Source organism: Pseudorca crassidens, chromosome 7 (genome assembly GCF_039906515.1).
Source record: "Pseudorca crassidens isolate mPseCra1 chromosome 7, mPseCra1.hap1, whole genome shotgun sequence".
Taxonomy (NCBI): Eukaryota; Metazoa; Chordata; class Mammalia; order Artiodactyla; family Delphinidae; genus Pseudorca; species Pseudorca crassidens.
In genome coordinates, this window is record NC_090302.1 from 72,112,649 (window position 1) to 72,132,245 (window position 19,597).

A 19,597-nucleotide genomic window follows, 5' to 3' on the forward strand; every position below is an offset into this window, starting at 1 on the left:
TTCTCCCTTCCCATTCAGGCCCCTGATGCTTAGCTGAAGTCTGCAACCAAACTGCCCACCTTAGACAGTGGCAAGTAGGCATTTAGGCACATCCCCACACTGAGACTTGGAGATATTGCCGCAGTTTCTATACTTCAATTGGTCTTCAGTCTTTATTAAAACCTGGAGGAATGGAGTTGTAATGGGAAACCATGTAGAATTCCTGATTTCTATACCTCCCTGACATGTGAGCAGCAATCAATACAAACAAAACTAGATAACAGTTTTCATGTGCCTTATCTTAAACCAAAATCAAAACGCATTATTTTACGTCTGTTAAAAAATTTCTCCATACACTCATGAACAAAATCAAAAGGAAGGAAAACAGCTTTATCAAGAAAAAAACAAATTTGAATGTTTAAAATCTTTATGAAGAAGGTGAGATATATAATCACAGCTTCAAGCAAAAAAGTGTCAGAGGGGGCTTCCCTGGTGGCGCAGTGGTTGAGAGTCCGCCTGCCGATGCAGGGGACACGGGTTTGTGCCCCAGTCTGGGAAGATCCCACATGCCACGGAGCGGCTGGGCCCGTGAGCCATGGCCACTGAGCCTGCACGTCCAGAGCCTGTGCTCCGCAACGGGAGAGGCCACAGCAGTGAGAGGCCCGCGTACCGGAAAAAAAAAAAAAAAAAAAAAAAGTGTCAGAGGAAAAAAGGTATCTTTTTCAGGAAAGGATTGAGTAATTTTTGACTTGTTACTTTTTGTACTGTATAAATTTCCTACAGTGACCATATTTTTACTGCTTAAACTTATCCACAAGGATGTAAATTATACTGAGTGTACCACAATAAAATACTACATGCACTTACCTATATTCAATTTCTAGATACCCTACATATCCTGCAGGAATCAAGAAATCTCATCCCACAAAAGGACAAAGTTTATGAAAGTTAATTCAGTGTGTTTTGGTACTTGAATGATAGCAATGGGCAGAGTTCCAAGAGTTAGGAGAACTGGGTTCAAGCGCCAGGTCTCATGTTAGCAAAAGAACCTTGGAGAACCTTAACTTCTCTGGGTCTGACTCAAATCTGAAGAATTAAGGTGCTAAAAGATGCCTGAGGTGTCTTCCTGCTCAAAGCCAGAGCGAAAATAGACACAAATTAAATCTTCAGCCCTGAAACAGCAAAGCAACTGGTATAGAGTAGATGCTTAATATACATTTAATGAAAGAGTTAACAGAAGGGAAGTTTTTAAAAAATAATGTATTTAAAAGAGAGCTTCCCAACCTGTGTGCCATGGCAAGCTGCCTTATCATAGAAGGATTATGGGTGTGTAGAGATATTGATCTCTTCAGGACTGGAGCCAAGAACATGAAGAAGTTTGAGAAGCACAACTTAATACTACCATCACACCAAAAAACAAATCATCTGTATTAGGATAAGTTTCAGATAAACTTCTAAGAAGTTCTCACCACCCTTCACTTAGGAAACACAGAATGTCTGCCTTATCATTTGGTACTCAGGCCATTTAATCCTAAGACAGAAAACATAAGGAGCAATTTACTTGAAGAAGCAAAGAGGCTTTCCTTACGTGATGTACGGGTGCAAAGCAGGTACTTCTTAAAGAGTAATTCCTGAAAAGCAGAATCCTCTCAACATATACTTGAGTTCAAATGGAGAACACACAGCAGCAACCATTCTCAAGAGATGAAATTCTGCTAAACATGTAAGTAATACGGTAACAACTGCAATTTCTGCTTCCACATATACAGCAATAGCTACTTATCCTTTTGGGTAAGTATTCAGGGATTTTTTGGTGTGAGAATCTGCATTATTTCTTGTAATTATTACTACTTGCAACTTCACAAAAGCTACGTTTTGATAAAGGAAAAGACCTAGAACATGCCTGTGAACATATAAGGGTTTACTTTCAACACGGTGCTCAACCTGGTACTTCCGGGTCTGAGAACTAAAAGCTGTGCATCTTCTGGATGTCTGACCACCTGCATTTGTGCATTGTAGCCTCCCTCCCCCCATCCTCACCGCAGCTGCCACGCCTTTGTCACAATCCAGCCCAATCCAGAGAACAAAGCTACCTCGACAGCTGTGCTTCATTCCACAGGGTGGGTCACCCTGAAGATGGCTGCCAGTTTCTTCACATCTGCAAGGAGGTCCACAGTAGGGTTGGCTGCTTCCGAAACTGGACAAGGAGAATTCTCGGAAGGAGTGCACAATAAAGATCAGAGTTAGAGATAGCACTGGGCTAGAGACAATCTGTAGGTCAAAGGGCCCTTCAGGACAAACAAACAAACGCCTTCCCCTGAAGGGCTATTTAAATGGGCTGCCTTTTCTGTGGCTCTTCACTGAAATGCAAGGTATGGCTATTAACTGACCTTCCCAAACAACAACAGAAAGGTAAAAAGCTGTCAAACTAAAACCTCATCTTGGAAATATCTGAGAAATATTTCAATTTTATAATTTTCCTCTCACCTTCCATGCAGGTGATACCTGAGCGATAGGTAAGAAAAGTATGAAATGTAAATCCAACATTTAAGAGTGAACCAGGTACCATGGCACTAGAAATAGCATAACCACTAAAGAAGGATCACGTTATCATCTTAAATTATTGAGTTTGAGAAGTATACATTGTGAGAAAGAGATTGATCCACTATTCTCTTACTAGGGAGATCTAGTTTCATTTGGTCTCTTTGCATACACTGAACAACATGCTCCAAATACCAATGACTTCTTTTAAAAGAAGTCAATGTCCTTACCAGCAAGTTCTCTGCAACTCCAAAAATCACATAATCTATCATAGCAAGTATTTCTAGTGTTACAATAGAAATGGGCAAGGTAACAAGAACAAAATTTCAATGTTTAGATACTCTGTATTTCATTATGGACTCAATTTTCCAACTAATCTGAGATTTAACTAGTCATGAACACAAAAATGTTTAATGAGCTCATAGGTCTGTACTGAATGTGACTTAATAGCCCAGAAACTGTTACAAGTAGACAGAAGCTTACCTACATGTCTTTAATCAGTGTTCTCTTCGTGGATTCCCTCCCCCAATCTCTTTTAAATCCCACCTACCCTTAGTGATGCAGCTCAACTGCTACCACTTTTGTGTGGCTGCCCATTCCCACCCCACTAACTATCCTCACCCAATACACACACACACACACACACACACACACACACACACACGCAGACATGTATGAGTCACTCCCATCTTCCTTTTCTTTTTAATGTACTCTGTTCATAGCATTCTTGTCTTTCTTTGTATTGTATAGCTACTTGTGGATGCGGACAAATCTTCTGGAGAATAAGACAGGCTATGTTAAGGACAGAGAGGCATATGACTTCCAAACAGGGGTTCATGCTTGACTGCTCTAAGGTATTCCAAAATGTAACATCCATGAGTATTTCTGGGGGTTAGTATCTATTACATCTTAATCTACATCTTTAGTTTTTTAAGCTAAAAGTAGTATTAATAATGAGTGTGAGACCCTAAGATTTTGACATGTTTTCATTCAAAGAATAAAGCTAGTCAGCATACTTTTAATATTCAGGATATTTTACCATGAGTGCTTTGCAAGTTGTCACTCCATGTATTATATGTTTAGAGAGAGCAAGACCATCCAGCCAATTCCTCCATTAACCTAACTATTCACACAGGCAATGTCTTTATTGTGTATAATAACGTTTATTTTGCTTCAGAAAGGATATGGACAACTTAATGAACAGAAGAGCATCTCAAGATTGACTAAACTAAATGATACGGATGCCAGATTGAAAATTACACAAATGAGGGACTTCCCTGGCAGTCCAGAGGTTAAGACTCCACGCTTCCACTGGAGGGGGCGCGGGTTCCATCCCTGGTCAGGGGAACTAAGATCCCACATGCCCGAGGGGCACGGTCAAAAAAAAAAAAAAACAAAATTAGTAACAAATGAGCTAATAATCAATCCAAGAAAGGAAAAGCAGAATCTATAAGAAGAACAGAGCAGGTTCACTCTTATGAGTGGTAAAGGGGTTTGTAACAACTACAGCAAGTTAGCTGGACACCTGCTTCCAGGTGGCATGGCAGGGTGGCTTGTCTGTTCTCACTTCTAAGTAACAGTTTCCAAGAAGGTAAGAGCCACATCTTGCTCATTTTTACAGACCCAGGACACAGCATAGATAACCAATAAACCTGTGCTGAATAACCAAAAAATACTTCTGTTTATTTCTACGAACCAGAACACTGGAAAGGTTCATTTCAGTAACCCCATGTCAACAGGCTACTTGTATTAATGTGTAGATGTTTTAGTCCTTCCAACCTGAAGGGAATTGAGCCCACTTTTGAAAATTTTCAGAGAAAGAATACAAACAACAGTAGAGAAAAAAATGAACCACTTGCTGAAATAACTGAGGCTATAAATGCTCTTCAAATAATAATCAATTCTGTTATAATTCTAGCAATACTTTTGTTCTCTTCCACTGTTTGAGGATCCAATATGGTAACACAGGCATAAAGGATCAAAACCACTGCCTCTTTTTTTCTTTTTTTTGTATTTTCTACCAACAAGGTATACACATACTGTTCTAGAAGTATATTAAAATGTCAACATACTTCTTACTAAAGTATATGCATTTTTTTATTTCTAGGTACCCCTCTGAGTGGGAAATTACAAGTTTCCACTACATTTTTTTTGATCATCGCATAAAATAAGGCTAGGACACTTGCAATCTGTTTATTTTTTTAAAAAATTAAGGTTAAATTGCTAACACCTTTCCTCAAATCAGATTATAATAATGTAAAATGATGTTAAGATTCAAAATTTATACTGGCTAATCTAACACTGAATTGTGATAACCTGGATGATTTGCAAGCATAAGGTGAGAAGGAATTCTGAGGAAAAAAACTTATTTCCTCAAGCACACCAACAGTGTCACAAACCTTTACTGAGAATTTTCCCCTTATCTGCTCAAATATAAAAGAACTGCTGACATGCAAACCAGTCAAAATACTGATAAGCATACAAGAGGAGAGAGGTGAGGGGAGGATGTTCCAAAATCACAAAATTAGAGTATTGAATTCCTGTAATAAAAAAGGGAGCATGGAGATTTGAGATTAATTGCATGTTGGAAGAAAAAAAAATTGTCTTGTCACTCAGCTGAGCTCTTGACTACTAAACTGTGAATTCAGGACAATTACTTTTAGAATGGCTTTTTACCAAAAAAGCTGACAGACACAATCAAATTAAAAGAAGCCATTTAGTATACTTTGTTTAAAAAAAAAAGAAAAAAAGCACTTCATTATCGTATCAAGTTTTCTTAAGTTCTACAGAAGTAGAACCTTTGTATAAAAGATGAGCAAGAAATATTTTCCTTCCTCCACAGATCTGCTAAGGATGCTTACCAGGGCTGAATATATATGTGAAACACAGCGTTGGCAGAGGTCATGATTTGTACACGTGTACTACATACATCAACCCTAACCTAATGGAAACTGAGTTTCTGATTTTAGAGGAGTCTCTTGATAATCTGGCATTGGCAACAAAAGTTACACTCAACAACAGTTGATTCTATGGGTGAATTAAATCTTGCCAGTGGCAGCAGAGTAAGTTACCTTCCTTCTATTTGGTTTTTCTTTAGCTCAAGTAAATGTGTAAGGACAATTTCCATTTGTTTAAAAAAAAAAAAGTTAATGGTTATTCAATCAGAGGTATAGAATGATGTCAGCATCCAATTACCCAAACTGTACAACTAGCCAATGAAAGCACGTATCCCTATAAAAATTACCCATCGAGTTAATGTTTGAAAGCTAACTTATCAGAAGGTGTCATTCAAAAAAATTTTTTTGCACATTCTACTTCAATTAACATGCCTTTTGGAATACTTTACATAACACTGCTTTCAACTAAAGGTCTGAGGGAACCTCTTAACTCAAGAGAGCAAGTTTATTAGACTGAGCACAGGAGCCCCAAAAAATGTATAAAGACCTACTCACCACACTGTTCTTTCCCTTCAACTTTGTTTATTGATGTACTGAACATGAAAAAGTACAAAGAATCCAAACACAAAAGAAAACATGTACAGCCTCTTAAATACTCAACAGAATATATTTTCTATTCCAACAGATGTGAATTAAGTCATACTGTACAACTTCAAATAAATACCAGCCTTACATTTTATTAAGTGCTCTGATAAACACTGTAAAGTGAAGCACAATTTGCATGCCCTCTCATCAATGCCTTGGTTTGCTACAGTAGTATAGGAAAGAAGCATGTAGCTGCTGTTTTCCCGTGAGGGAAACCTTATTTTTTTTAAGTATATACATGTATTTTGTTTTTTAGTTTTTTTGTTTTTTTTTAAATGCAGGTTAACTCTGACAATCTAAATGCACCTAAGGATATGAGAAAGTGCTAAGCCAATTGATTTCTGAATAGCATTGAGTGGGTCAGCATGAAAACTCGCTTATTCACTTTAGCACGCGCCTCACAGTATATGTACTGTACTATACTGAAAATTTTTATAACTACAATTTTAAATAATAAAAATAAAACTCAACGCAACTGCAAAGATAATGTACAACTATGTTATGCATAGCACATTGCCTGTTCTAAGGGGAAGCATGTGAGCATCTCAGTTTATACAAAAAGCAGGACGTAACTATATAGTTCTCAGTGCATCCTGATGAAGGCATTTTTGCCTTCAGCTTTTTTGAAAATTTATTATAAGCTAGATGCTAATCAGAAAATATTTTGTATTTTTTAAAATTTCTTTCATACATGGTAAAGACTTATTTTATTATTTCCCCAAATAGTGGTTTAAGCATCATACAAAGTTAAATTTCAATAGCATACAGATATTTATGACTTTTGTATGAAAAATGTAAGGAAATTTGTTCAAAACCTATGGTTATACTCATTTTTTTTTACCACAAACATATTTATAAACGAAAATGTAGCATCACCATAAACAGCTGAAGCTAGACTATCTACAGACAAAATTAGCAACAAATCTGATGCACTGTAAATTCAAGTCCTCAGGACAACAAAAGTGATTAAGCAAGACCTCAAATAACAATGTTAATGCCATTTACAAAGGAAAAAACTGATACAAAAACATTCAAAACCTGAACATCACTTGGCATGTAAGGAAAAAAAAAATCAAATTAGCTGAAAGGTTCATAACACAAGGTCTTATTTACATTACACAAAGCTCAGGTGTTAGCCTTGAACATAACTTTCAAAATACCTTCAAATATATCCAACTCAGATCACTTTTGCCGATCTGCTGCAGTACAAATCATGTGCAACATCTTTTTTCCTTAAGACAAAACAATTCTTCAAACAATACTGCAAGTACATCACTAAACACCATGAGCTCTATCTGAAGGGATTTCTTTAGGAAGAACAGATTTTTTTTCCCCCATCTCGTGGTAATTTAAACTTCTTGCCTGCTCTTATATATTCTTTTGTAAATTTTTTTTGTTTCAAAATCACAAATCAATGTGAGCCACCTATCACATAATAACCAGGATGATCAGACGCTCCACTGGTGATTACAAAAACGAAACCAGCAGTGTTTCCCCCATTGATTCTACTCCTTTCATACAAAGATCTCAAAAGTATTTTCTACATCATAAATCTTTCTAAATTTTCCAACCACTGCAAATTTCCTGGTAAATTTTAAAAGCTCACTAGGTGTCATATGAAGAGATTTCTCAAAGTATTCAAGTCAAAATATTTGTTCCAGGACCAGTAAAAAGTTTCTCCAAATTTTCTTTTTTATAAAAATAGATGCTTTTTTTAAACCCACATCAAAGAGGCTCTTATCTCTTTGGCAAGGTACTGCTTTACGAAAAGTTCTCCAGTATTCTTACAATAAGCGTTTATAATGTAGCCCCCCTTCCCCAACCCAAATCATAATTACAAAATAAATACTGTTTTTAACTTCATAAATAAAAATGTAAACTTCAAAATACTTTTCTCAGACATAACAGCAATGCTTTAAATGTAAACCAAACACAAAGCTAATCAGAAAAAGAAAAAAAAGGGGGGGGGAAAGACACAACCAACTAAAGAATTACAACACAAAGCCTCAATATTTACTCACAGGTTCAAGGCAGTTATGTAAAAAGAAAAGAAATGTCTTCCCTTAGCTGAAACACTTTAAAAGGTCCACCTTCTTCAAAGAAGGCAATAGAATGCAATGTGACAGGTAAAAACCCTGTACCTCTTGTCCATATTCAAACATAAAAGATATTTAAGAAGTTTTAATTCAAATACTAGCAATAAAAAATCTCACATATTTCTTAGGATGCTAAGTAGTCGTTTTATCCCATCTCAACACTGACTTACAAAGACATTTACTAATGTATAAAGTTTCTCTTAACTTGCCTTTGTTGTATAGTTTTCATATATAAATGGACTGAGGACAAGAGCTCATTAGGCTTTGTGCGTTTTGTTTGTCTTAAAGGAGACCTGCAGTACTCTGTCTCCCAGACGGTATCCATTGAGGCTAGCTATCGCCATGGCAGCCTCATCATAGTTTGTCATAGTCACAAATCCAAAACCTTTGCATTTATTGGTGTTAAAGTCACGGATGACCTTCACGTTGGTGACAGCTCCAAAAGGCCCAAACATTTGCCACAGGATACTCTCATCTGCGTCAGGAGCCAGGTTGTACACAAAAATACACCACCCTGTTCCTGGGTGCCCAGGGATATTAATTCCAGCCAAACTGGTCATTCCATCAATGGTCATTGGAGAAAACCTACTAAACAAAATAGGAGAAACACACACACACATGCACACACACACACACACACACGCACGCACACACACGCACAAATAGAAACAGAGGTTGGTTACAGCAATGGACTTAATTCTTTCCCCTTTCCCATCCCAAGAGTTTCGGTAACTCCCCTCCCCACAACAGATACATACAACTATTTGAGGTTTCAACCAAAGTCGGTGTGTGGCTTGCAGTGGCATGCTATAATATCACGGTATTAATAAGTTATGAAATGGCCACATATGCTGTATTGAAAAATATTACTCACAATAGCAAAGAAATAAATTTGGAACTGGCTTCATGAACTTAAGCAGGACTGGGGACAAGAAGGACCAACACAGACAGAAGCATGCTATAACGTCGCAATGCAAGAGAAAACAAATAATGGGGTTTTTAAAGGCCAGGTGGCATCCAGTGGTATAATAATATTCCTTGAGTCAACCGTGCTTCAAAAACAGCTTTTCATTAGGCTGTACATGCAAAAGAAAACCCAACACAAACTTATGAAGGGTGTCACTCCCCAAATCAAAGAAACTAGTCAATTATGGGAAGGGATTATGGTTATCATGAACCTCTATCATTACCTCTTTACTCCATAAGCCATATTGAGCAGATTGTCCAACCTGCAAAACACACATTTAGCAAACTTCAGTTTTTAATTTTTCCCCTTGATGTCCAAGAAAGCTGGGCTCGTTACTGCCATCTTCCAAGGGGATTTTTATATATTAATTGTATGTGAAGTCTCAGAACAGTGGGGCTTCTTACATTTCTGAGAGGATGGTACCCACTGCCATAATACAGTAGCTCTTCCAATGGATATAGTTTATCTCTACAAAGGTCAGGGAAATCACTGGTGGTCATCTGAGGAAACCCTTTCAAGAGGAAATGTGGAGGCTCTGGAATACTTAACATTTGGGTTCTCACCTTTTGCAGGCAAGTTCTAAGCACTCCACATGCACCTACATGTCCTTATATTATTTTTAGTTTTCAGAGCTATTAGTTCCTGAGTATCATAAGGCACTCAGATTAAGGGACTTGCTCAAGGCCAAAGAGTTAGGAAATGGTGGCATCGATATTCAAATTCTGCAGTTTACACAGAATTCCATAAATTTCCCTTCAACCCCCCAAATACAAAGGACTTTCATTACTTAAAATCAAAGTGGTGTTATTATAGGTAAAAAGAACCTTATAGACAACCTCAGCTGAACCTCCCATTGCTCAATGTATTCAGCTGAGGTCCACAGAACCTAAGACGACAGACTCACTGAGCAACAAAGCAAGGACTTCAGACCCCAGTCTGACGCTTATTTTGATTGTCCTACAAGAAGTATAGTCCCACTACTCAGGGTGTAAGAAGCAGGTAGATAGAAACAAACTTAAGTGAGCTTCTCTTAACAAATTTTTTTTTTTACGAAGTAGATGGCGGTGGGTGGGTACTCTTTAAAACTCTCTACCCTTTTCCTGTTTCAAAAATTAAATTGATGTCTTTAAGCACTTGATTCTTCTTGCTTTATCAGTTTCAAAGAGACCGTTCCAATGTTCCACATTTGTGCAATGAGTACCAATCAGTGACGTGTGTTTAGAGGAGGTAGGCATAACTGAATACCTCAACTGCCACAATGTTCAACACTCTCCAAGTAAGACTCTGGGTCAGGAGAACATTTTTTTCTTTAACAGCCATGAACGGTTAAGTTTGAAAAATGTTTCAACCTTATTGTCTAACCTGTGGCCTCAAGTGAGGCTAGAGCACACATGAGAAAGCAACTCCTCCTAGTTTCATAAAAGCCTCAAGACGCCTCCTTCTGGTCTTTCAGAACTGGACAAAGAATCTTCACAGGTTCCTATTCCCAATTACCTCTGTACATTTGTGTGTTTCGTAAAATTAAAAAGAAAGAACCGAGCTGACTGTAATGCAAAGTACTATTAAAAAAAAAAAAGGAACAAATCACAGTGACAAAGGAGCCTCATCTGTGTGTGGTGTGTGCCTTGTCCCTCTACCCTCTCAGGAGCAGGGACAAGTTCATTACTCATCGTACCACTAATCGTGGAGCACAGACAGATTGGGTCACTACAGGTTTACAATTAGTATCTGTTGACCGAATCAAAGCATTGAGGTTACTAACATTACCCTTAACTGCTTAATCCAGAGTAAGAACTATCAGAAGGGCAGACTGGGGAGCCTGTTTGCACATGCAAGGGAGAGAGCACATGTATGGAAAAAGTACACAGGTGGGAGGGGGATTTTGTTTTGTGCAGAGGTAATGAGTATAGTCAAAGATGCCATACCCTTACACTCCAAAGTAGAGGCCACAAATACCAGAAATAAGGATGCAAACAAATTAGTATCATCAACAATAAAGTAATCTGATATAGATAATTTCATAGAATTGCTGAATGATCAATACAGAATGCATTTGGCATATGACACCAGTAGAACAGAATAGCATATTGAGGTCTGCTTCCAAAGAACTCAAAGGCTCAGATGCAGAGACACCAAAACAGAGTCACATCATCTCTGCCCATTAATTGTGCAGACTCTATCACCACCAGCTTAGGACACTAACCAAAGTCCAGAGACAGAATCTCCTAAGCAAGTTTTCAGTATTTTCTAAGTAGGGTAGAAACCAAAACTGCCCCAGAAGTGGATTACATGTGTTAAAAGGAGAGATATCTCATTTCTCACTCTCCACCCCAGGATTCTCCAGGCAGGAGGCCTAGGACTTTTATACTAGGATCTCTGAGGACCCTCTCAATGAGCCTCATATTTGCCCTACCTGTGAAATCCTGTGTGATACCACAATCCTGCCCACTGATATCTTCACTCAATATTCACTTTAGAAAAAATTCAATCCTATGCAATTCAAGCCAAGTTATCTGCCTCTCCCTCTCTCTCTTTGCTCTCCTTGCCCCTCCCTCCTCTCCCATCAACAAGGAGGAACATGGCACCTAAGAAACAGGACCTAGGCAACACTGAAAACCCCCGCCTGCCCACAGTTGGACCTAGCAGTTTACCCTGCTCTCAGTGCCACACACCCACAGGAGCTGGGAGAAGGCAGTGTGTGCTCCACTAGGGCACCATGTACCCCAAGCCTTGTAGAAGTTGGAAAACTGTCAATTAGGCAGTTAGCTCAGACACAAGGACCACTATTACTCTCCAGAATTATACATTTTTTCTGGGTCTGTCCAGAGTTCAGGGACAGCCATCTTTTGCATGTGATCATTTAATGACAGAAGCCAATTTTTAGTGGAGACCAAGTTAATAGCCTCCAGAATGACCTAGGAGGGGTGTGTGTGATGATATACAGCTGTATGGCAAATAAATATTAAAGTGTCCAATACAAATTTTTTCTGATTTAAAAATAAAGTATTCTTTACTCATATTGAATAAATGTACTGCATCCAAAGCCCTCACTCAGTCCCCATGCATCACATACTCTCCTGAGGGAAGACTGAGCGGTCCTCAAAGGGAAAGTGACACAGTCACCTGGTCTTTAGCATGGGTATAATCCACTTTACAAATAACACGTTAAGTGGATTTGAAGGATTAGATTTAATTAAAACAACCCTCAAAGAAGAGGTAGTTTTAAAAAGATTCCTGCAAACAACAAATCATCATCACCATCATCACCATCATCAGAGGGAGGATGACACCAGTAAGGAAAGCCCAAGTAAATAAGAAAAGAGAGAGTTGATTCTCTCTCCTACTCCTAGTACAAGCTACACTATGCGGTTAGACAAAATAATCTAACATGTCTCACATGAAGTCAGACAAGAAATTCCAAATTATCAAGATCATAATTTTATGACTCTTGCTTTAAAGGTATACTATTTACTAAGATATTATGTAAGTGAAAAATGAGCCAGTTAGCATGATTAGCAAAACACTGATATATTGTTTATTTCATCCTTATTTTTATTTTCTGTTTATGATTAGGGTTTATGAATTAATGAATATAATAGCACAAGCCCCCATGTGCATATAGTTTATGACTACATGCCTAGTTTCTGATTATAAGTGGGCAATATTTTGAATAGAATATTCCCATTTCAAAGCTAGATGTTTATAAGTAGAGAGTGAAAAGAAGGTACCTTCCCAGTTTCCAAGAAATTTAGCTGACAGACTATGGGAGGGCCTACACGCAGGTAGAAGGGGAAATGTCAGTCAAAGTGAGAAATAAAAATATACAGAGAGATTACTAATGGGTAAGAAAAGAAAACTCTGAACTCTACAAATAATGGTTCCCAAAACCTCACTAAAGATCACTGACCAAGATCTGCTTTGAATTTAACCCACAACAAGATCATCAACTCATCTCCTTATCTAATTCCTGTAAACAGAGGAAAAAAATTATTCGGGACGATTGATACCAGTTTCTTCCCAAAGTAAATTGTGATAGTGCAACCAGCACATGCCTTAAATGAAACTCAAATGCTGATTTAAAAGGCTCCTTTAAAAATGCATAAAGGCTTATTATAGAAGCAGGCACACAAGCCATTAGACTAGACCACATTTAATAAAATTAAGGCTGCTCCACAAGTAGAGAGATGAAAAAAATTTGGCTGAAAGTTTAATTCAGATACCATGTCCCAAGAACATACTTAAGGGGCTTGAATTACACTATCCATCCAAATAAACAAGGCCGGTCTTATTTTGAAAACTGTAGTCAATTAAATAAGCATATTAAATTAGCAGTGCTCATGTTAAAATAATTCTTTCTAATTATTCATATGGGTTGACTGAGCCATAAACCTCCCAAGCCCACTTTTAAACTTAACTCTTATTACATGGATTTTAATTTTTTTTAACCTTAAAAGATAAGGTACATTGCATAAATATTAAAAACATCCTTGGCTATTAATATTTATAACTTGTATTCGCTAATGTCTCTCAACTCCCGAGGCACTATGACAACATAAAAACACACAGTGCAAAATTTTCTAAGTGTTCGCAGGAAGGTGACAAACTCAAGGCTGAGAGCATGAGAACACAGATACTAGAGACAAAAGATCTAGGTAATGACCTAGGCCTGAACTACAAAAGAGCAAAATACCAACAAAGCAAGCCAGTCCTTCAATTCAAGAGTCCTTCTGAGATGAAAGAAGATTCAACCTTAATTCAATAGAATAAGAAAAAAAAATCAAGGTAATGACAGACCAGGTTCAAAGATATTAAAGAAAAGCAACCAAATACACAACAGGGTAAACTTAAAATCTAGGAATAAAGGCTCTCAATTTCTTATAACACTGAATCTAAACCAAACACCTTCACTGAGCTCAAAGACTAGTTCATAATTTATTATCTGAAGATGGATTATGAGAAATGGGGTGACGTAGACAGGAGTTAAGAATCTGAAAGTACAATAAACTTCTTCCCGATTTTCTGAAACCCAGTTTCCCTTAAAACAGACAACTCTTATTCCCTTTTTCCAAAACTTCTTTTTATAGGAGATAAGGAAAGTAAGAATCGCTAAGTTAATTACATACGGAACTAAAAGATAAAAGCACAGAATGGGCAGAAGATAATTTTTAAAATATTAAATTTGATCATCAGAACATCCTGTAAAGCTTTACCGAATTAAAAAAAAAAAAAAGCATGCAGGGAGGGGGCTAGATGATGTTGAGAGCAGATGAAATAGCTATCAACAACCTAATATTTGAGTCACCTACATGCCTTGTCATTTCAATAATCAGGCATTTTCCTGGAGATCCTATCATTTCAGCCCTCTTGCTCAATCTTTCTCAGAATTCAATCTTGATTTTAAGAGCACAGTTTTACTCAGTAACTACCATAAAACAAAAACCAGAGGTTAAATTGGGAAACACCAAAAATAACAATTTAAACTAATACAGCTTTCTACTAACATCAAACATCTTGTATTTTCACAGTATTAAAATCAACCAGTAAGTTTCAAACAACTTTCCTCTACATAATAAGCTCAAAATTCTTTTCTAGGCCCCAAAGACCTCTGAAGTTAACTGGATAGGCTGCTTAGGAAACACCTCTAAAATTCCTTCATGCATGTCTGTGCTAAATTTGCAAAAAAATATTACTCACTTAAGATGCCACACAGGAAACCTACAGGCAGAGTTAAGAAATGACTGTGAAATTTCTTTCTCCGCAAGGGCGAGGAGCAAGCAGCCCCATGCATGTCTTCCTCCAGCCCAATCACCAACCACCACAGTCAAAAGTGGCAGTGTTCCCTTTCTACCAATGTTTTTTTAAACCTTACAAAGTTAAAGCAGAGAGCGAAGTGAACACAAGGCTTAGTCAACTGGGTACCAAGTCATACAGCTCCAAATGGAGCCTCTGACAGTAAACCCTCTTCTCCCAAGGCAAAAGCCACCCTAAGTAGGAAATGAACATGGTGTTTACGGAAAATTTCTTTCTCATACCTCAGGTGACATAATTTTTTTTTAAAGGAGATATTTTACTAATTTTTATCTTTACTCTCTTCAGCACTCTAAAACACCTGAATGAAAAAAATGCATGTGATTTAAGCTAGAAAACATATAACTCTTTATTAAGCTAAATTTGTGATTATATTTTTGGTAATTAACTATTTTGCTCCAGCAAGGAAATAAAATTGATATTCACTGGTGATAAAAAACAAAACAAAAAAATACTAGCATGGAGGTTACATGGCATTATGGCTGCAGTATACCATATGGCCAAAAAGGATATTAAAAATGTTACGGAAAATAAAAAATGTTTATGTCTCTGTGTTCTGTTTAACATCTAAAAGTCACCATTCTTCTCACATGCAGATTAGGGGTTTTTTTAAGTGACTTAATTTGGTTGTTGCCCCAGTATTAGAATAAAATTTGAAAAGCAGAATATTTATACCCATCTATGAGACAGAATATCCTCTTTGGGCTAAAAATGCATGGTCATTCTATGGACTATAGAGAGGTTAGAAAACTACCACCCACGGGCCAAATCCAGACTGCCATCTGTTTCTCTACAGCCCAGGAGCTAAGAATGGTTTTTACATTTTTAAAGAGTTGTTTAAAAAAAAAAAAAAAAGACACGCATCAGAGACCATGACCCACAAAACCTGGAATATTTACTATCTGGGCCTTTACAGGGGTTTGCCAACCTCTAAACTGCAAGGAATAAAAACCTAAAAAGGGAAGAAGGAACTAAATTATAAAAACGTAATGTCATCACATAAGTTAGGTACCCTTAGTGGTGCACATATTATAAAACGAAGTAAATGAAAGAGCTTGACCTAAAAATTAAAACACAAGGGCTTCCCTGGTGGCGCAGTGGTTGAGAGTCTGCCTGCCAATGCAGGGGACATGGGTTTGTGCCCCAGTCTGGGAAGATCCCACATGCCGCGGAGCGGCTGGGCCCGTGAGCCATGGCCACTGAGCCTGCACGTCCAGAGCCTGTGCTCCGCAACGGGAGAGGCCACAACAGTGAGAGGCCCACATACCGCAAAAAAAAAAAAAAAAGAAACACAAGAATAAGATCTTATCAAGAAAAAAACTAAAAAGGGGAATTTGAAAGCACTGGAAACAGTTAAGAAGACCCCCAGCATTCTGTAGGTCAGGGTTTCTCAACCTCAGTACTACTGCTGTTTGGGGCCAGATAATCTGTTGCTGTTGGGGGCTATAACTGTACATGCAAGGTGATTAGCAGCATCCCTAGCCTCTCCCACTAGATGCTAGTGGCACCCCCCACTCAAGCTGTGCCCACATAAACGTCTCCAGACACTGCCAATGCCCCCAGAGGGGCAAAACTACTCCTGGTTGAGAACCACTGCTGTAGGTTATTGTCCTTTTGTCCCCACCCTGGATATTTGCAACAGACACTATTCCCCAAGTAGGTTTTCTCTGTGCCCATAAGAAAAAGAAAGAAAACAAAAATAATAATAGCAAACCGGAGACCCTGTCCGTAAAAGTACTGGACAATGAACCTGAGAGTTCTGAGTTGAGTAGCTGGGCATAAGAACCAGACCAGACTTACCTAAAACGCTGTGCCTGCTGAGCTAGTGGTCCTGGATACCTTCTGTTTGGAGACTGGTACAGCTGGGAAAGGATGGCCTGATTTGTTTTTTGGCTTGGATTATTAGCAAACTTTACAGTGATTGGCTCTGTGGCACCAGGAGGTTTCTGGCCATTTAGGCCTTTGATAGCTTCTTCTGCCTCAATCCGCTTGTCAAATCGAATAAACCCTACACCCCTTGATATGCCTATGGTAGATGTGGGTAAGGATTTGGGAAAGAGGGAGTGGAAGGAGACAGGAGGGAGAGAAGAAAGGATAAATTAATTTTTCCTTCTCAAGAACATGTTTTCACCCACATATAACATCTGCCACAAAATCACATGAGGAGAAAAGTTTTACCTTGACTTAGTAGCAATTCAGTATAGCGTTACAATTTTGTATTTTTTTAAATACATGAAATGCATTAAATTAAATTAACGCATTTTAAAGTCCATTACCACATGCTACCAATAAGCCAAGAAGAAGAAGAAAGCACACAAGCATATCCATGTTTCCTTTCCCCACCTTCTTCTCTCCCTCTCATGCACTCACACTCTTTAAAAAACTCAACAGTATGCCTGACTTGTACTTTTCAAATTATGCTACTGGACAAACAGTTCAGAAATGATGGGCACAGTAGCTCTTTTTCTTGTTACAAGGAGAACAGAAACAGACATTTGTTAAAAATGCTAAAAAGCTATGCTAAAAATATATGCACAGTGGTAGAAAAATATATTTCAGCTACATTTTTAAACAATATAATTCTACTTAATCATATTATATAGGAAACCGACCCTTTAAGAAAAATGTCTGAAGAGGCTTTTCTGGTTCCCTGAAGTTCCCCCACTGTTTTTAACTGGCTGTTCTTTATTAGAGAAATAATATTATATGGAGAAAAAGAGGTGAAAGAGGAGGTAGAGTTTAAAAATAAATAAGATAGAAGTAAAGCCTCAAAGCTCTCTTTCTTTGGCAGCATTTACTTCTGACTACGGAATGTCATTCCCTGGCTCCCGCTCTCCCCACCCTGAGAGACAAGAATGGGGGAAGGCAGAGGGATGGCCAAATACCTGTCCAGCTTTTGAGAAATGGTAGCAGGAAACCCAACTCATTCCATTTAATTAGCTTAACAGGCTATTTGGGGTGGCCATAGCTGGCCATCATGAGATTAGTAGTTGTAGGGAAAGACTTTCTTGGCAAGCAAATTGGTAGTAGCAGTACCAGCTTGGGACTAGCAGTGAGAAAAGCCTAGATGATTCAGAGTATGTCACTGAAGAAAAGAGTGAGAGGTTGTTAAGAAAGATAGGCTAAGAAAATGCACTAGACCATTATGATTTATAGGAACTTTAAAAAAGAATAAAGGTCTGCTTGCTTTACAATTAATACTGTGTAAGTTGAATGGCTTAGAATTTTACTCTAAGGTAGATGAGGCCTTTTTTCCATATACACGTACCTCAGACAGCCCCTATCACTTCACCCTTCCTATTTAAGCTATACCTGCTGCACATTATTACCACCTGATGGCTGAATAACAAAATTGCAGGATTTTTCATTTTAGGTAAAGTGGATAATTTCACTCTGTAAGTATTAAGTATAAAGATGAAATGGTGAAATGACAGCAAATCTATCCTTTCAGTTATCTATTAAGAATGAATAACCCCTAGGACTTGACTATTCCATAAGGAAAGCATTAGATAAGCAACGAAATGGCCTCTATATAGGATGAGTCATCTAAACCTATGGTCCTCAAACCTGAGCATGCATCAGTATAACCCAAAGGGCTTGGTAAAATGCCCATTCTGAGAGTTTCATTCATTAGGTTTTGGGTGGAGCCCAAAGGAGGGCTCCATTTCTAAGGAGGTTCCAGGAGGATGCTGATGCTCCAGGTGCAGAATCACACATGAGAACCACTGACTAAACCAGGAGGTGGTGAGATAAATCCACCTGTGAGCCTATATACTCAGGATGGACCTGCAGTTAAGAGATGGGCTTTCTGTATCACAGGTGAAAGAAATCTACTTTTGATTCACAAGTCCTCACTGAGAATGAATGAATGAAAAAGCATGAAAAATATGAACAAAATATCAGGCCATTTTTGTTGCTCTAAACAAATATATCTAGATTGCTAGGCCTGGATTTCTATATGACCCCATTAGCAGTCTGTGTTGTACAATACACTGTGATAGAATGTATGATAATTACAAAATGCAGCTAAGAAGAAAAGACCACATTTGTATATACCTCACTGGACTAAATTTTCTCCATACAGCAAAACCTACAGGCCATTCTCCCAAGTATGTGAATGATGGTAGATATCACTTTACTCAGAACTCAGAAGTATGGTATTCAGACTCTGTAAGAGGTAAACTAACAGCACAGAGGGGCATAACATAGGCTGCTTCTGATCAAATTCAGATCAACTAAATTGATCGTCACTTGAAGAATTAAAAACGTGGCCTAATTTTACTCTGTGGTCCATTGTTTCTTTAAAAATCACACATTGCAATGTACAACTATCTCCACAGGTACAATAATTATCAGAGAGAGAGAGAGAGGGGAAAGGAGAGAGAAAGAGAATAGGGAGAGTGAAGGAGGGGAGAAAGAAGAAACACACAGAAAAAAGAAAAACCTATTTTCTTAAAAAACAAAGAAACCCCACCCCCCAAAAAAAGACTACTCACAAAATCTTAATGTGACTGCTTAAGTATATGGCATTATAGGTTATTTTTCCCCCTCCTTACCATGTTTCCCTAATTTCCTTATGTTTTAAAAAGAATATTGCTTTTACAATAGAAAAATATGCCGGTGCCTTATTTTTAAGATCCATAATCAAATCTATATTGCTAGTT

General features: G+C 37.9%; 1 protein-coding gene across 10 annotated transcripts in view; it reads right to left on the bottom strand.

Annotated features, from left to right (window-relative positions):
• Positions 1 to 5,963: 5,963 nt before the first annotated feature.
• Positions 5,964 to 19,597, bottom strand: part of ELAVL2 (ELAV like RNA binding protein 2) — a 135,714-nt gene continuing 122,080 nt past the window's right edge. For 8 of the 10 annotated variants that reach the window (XM_067744539.1, XM_067744535.1, XM_067744530.1 and 5 more), the window contains 3 exons: positions 16,734 to 16,959; positions 9,349 to 9,387; positions 5,964 to 8,746 (listed from right to left, as the gene is read on the bottom strand). In XM_067744539.1, coding sequence (XP_067600640.1) covers positions 8,416 to 8,746; positions 9,349 to 9,387; positions 16,734 to 16,959 — 596 coding nt within the window. In that variant the 3' untranslated portion in view covers positions 5,964 to 8,415. The remainder of the gene's footprint in view (positions 8,747 to 9,348; positions 9,388 to 16,733; positions 16,960 to 19,597) is intronic. The other 2 variants (XM_067744537.1, XM_067744533.1) reach the window with 1 other exon arrangement.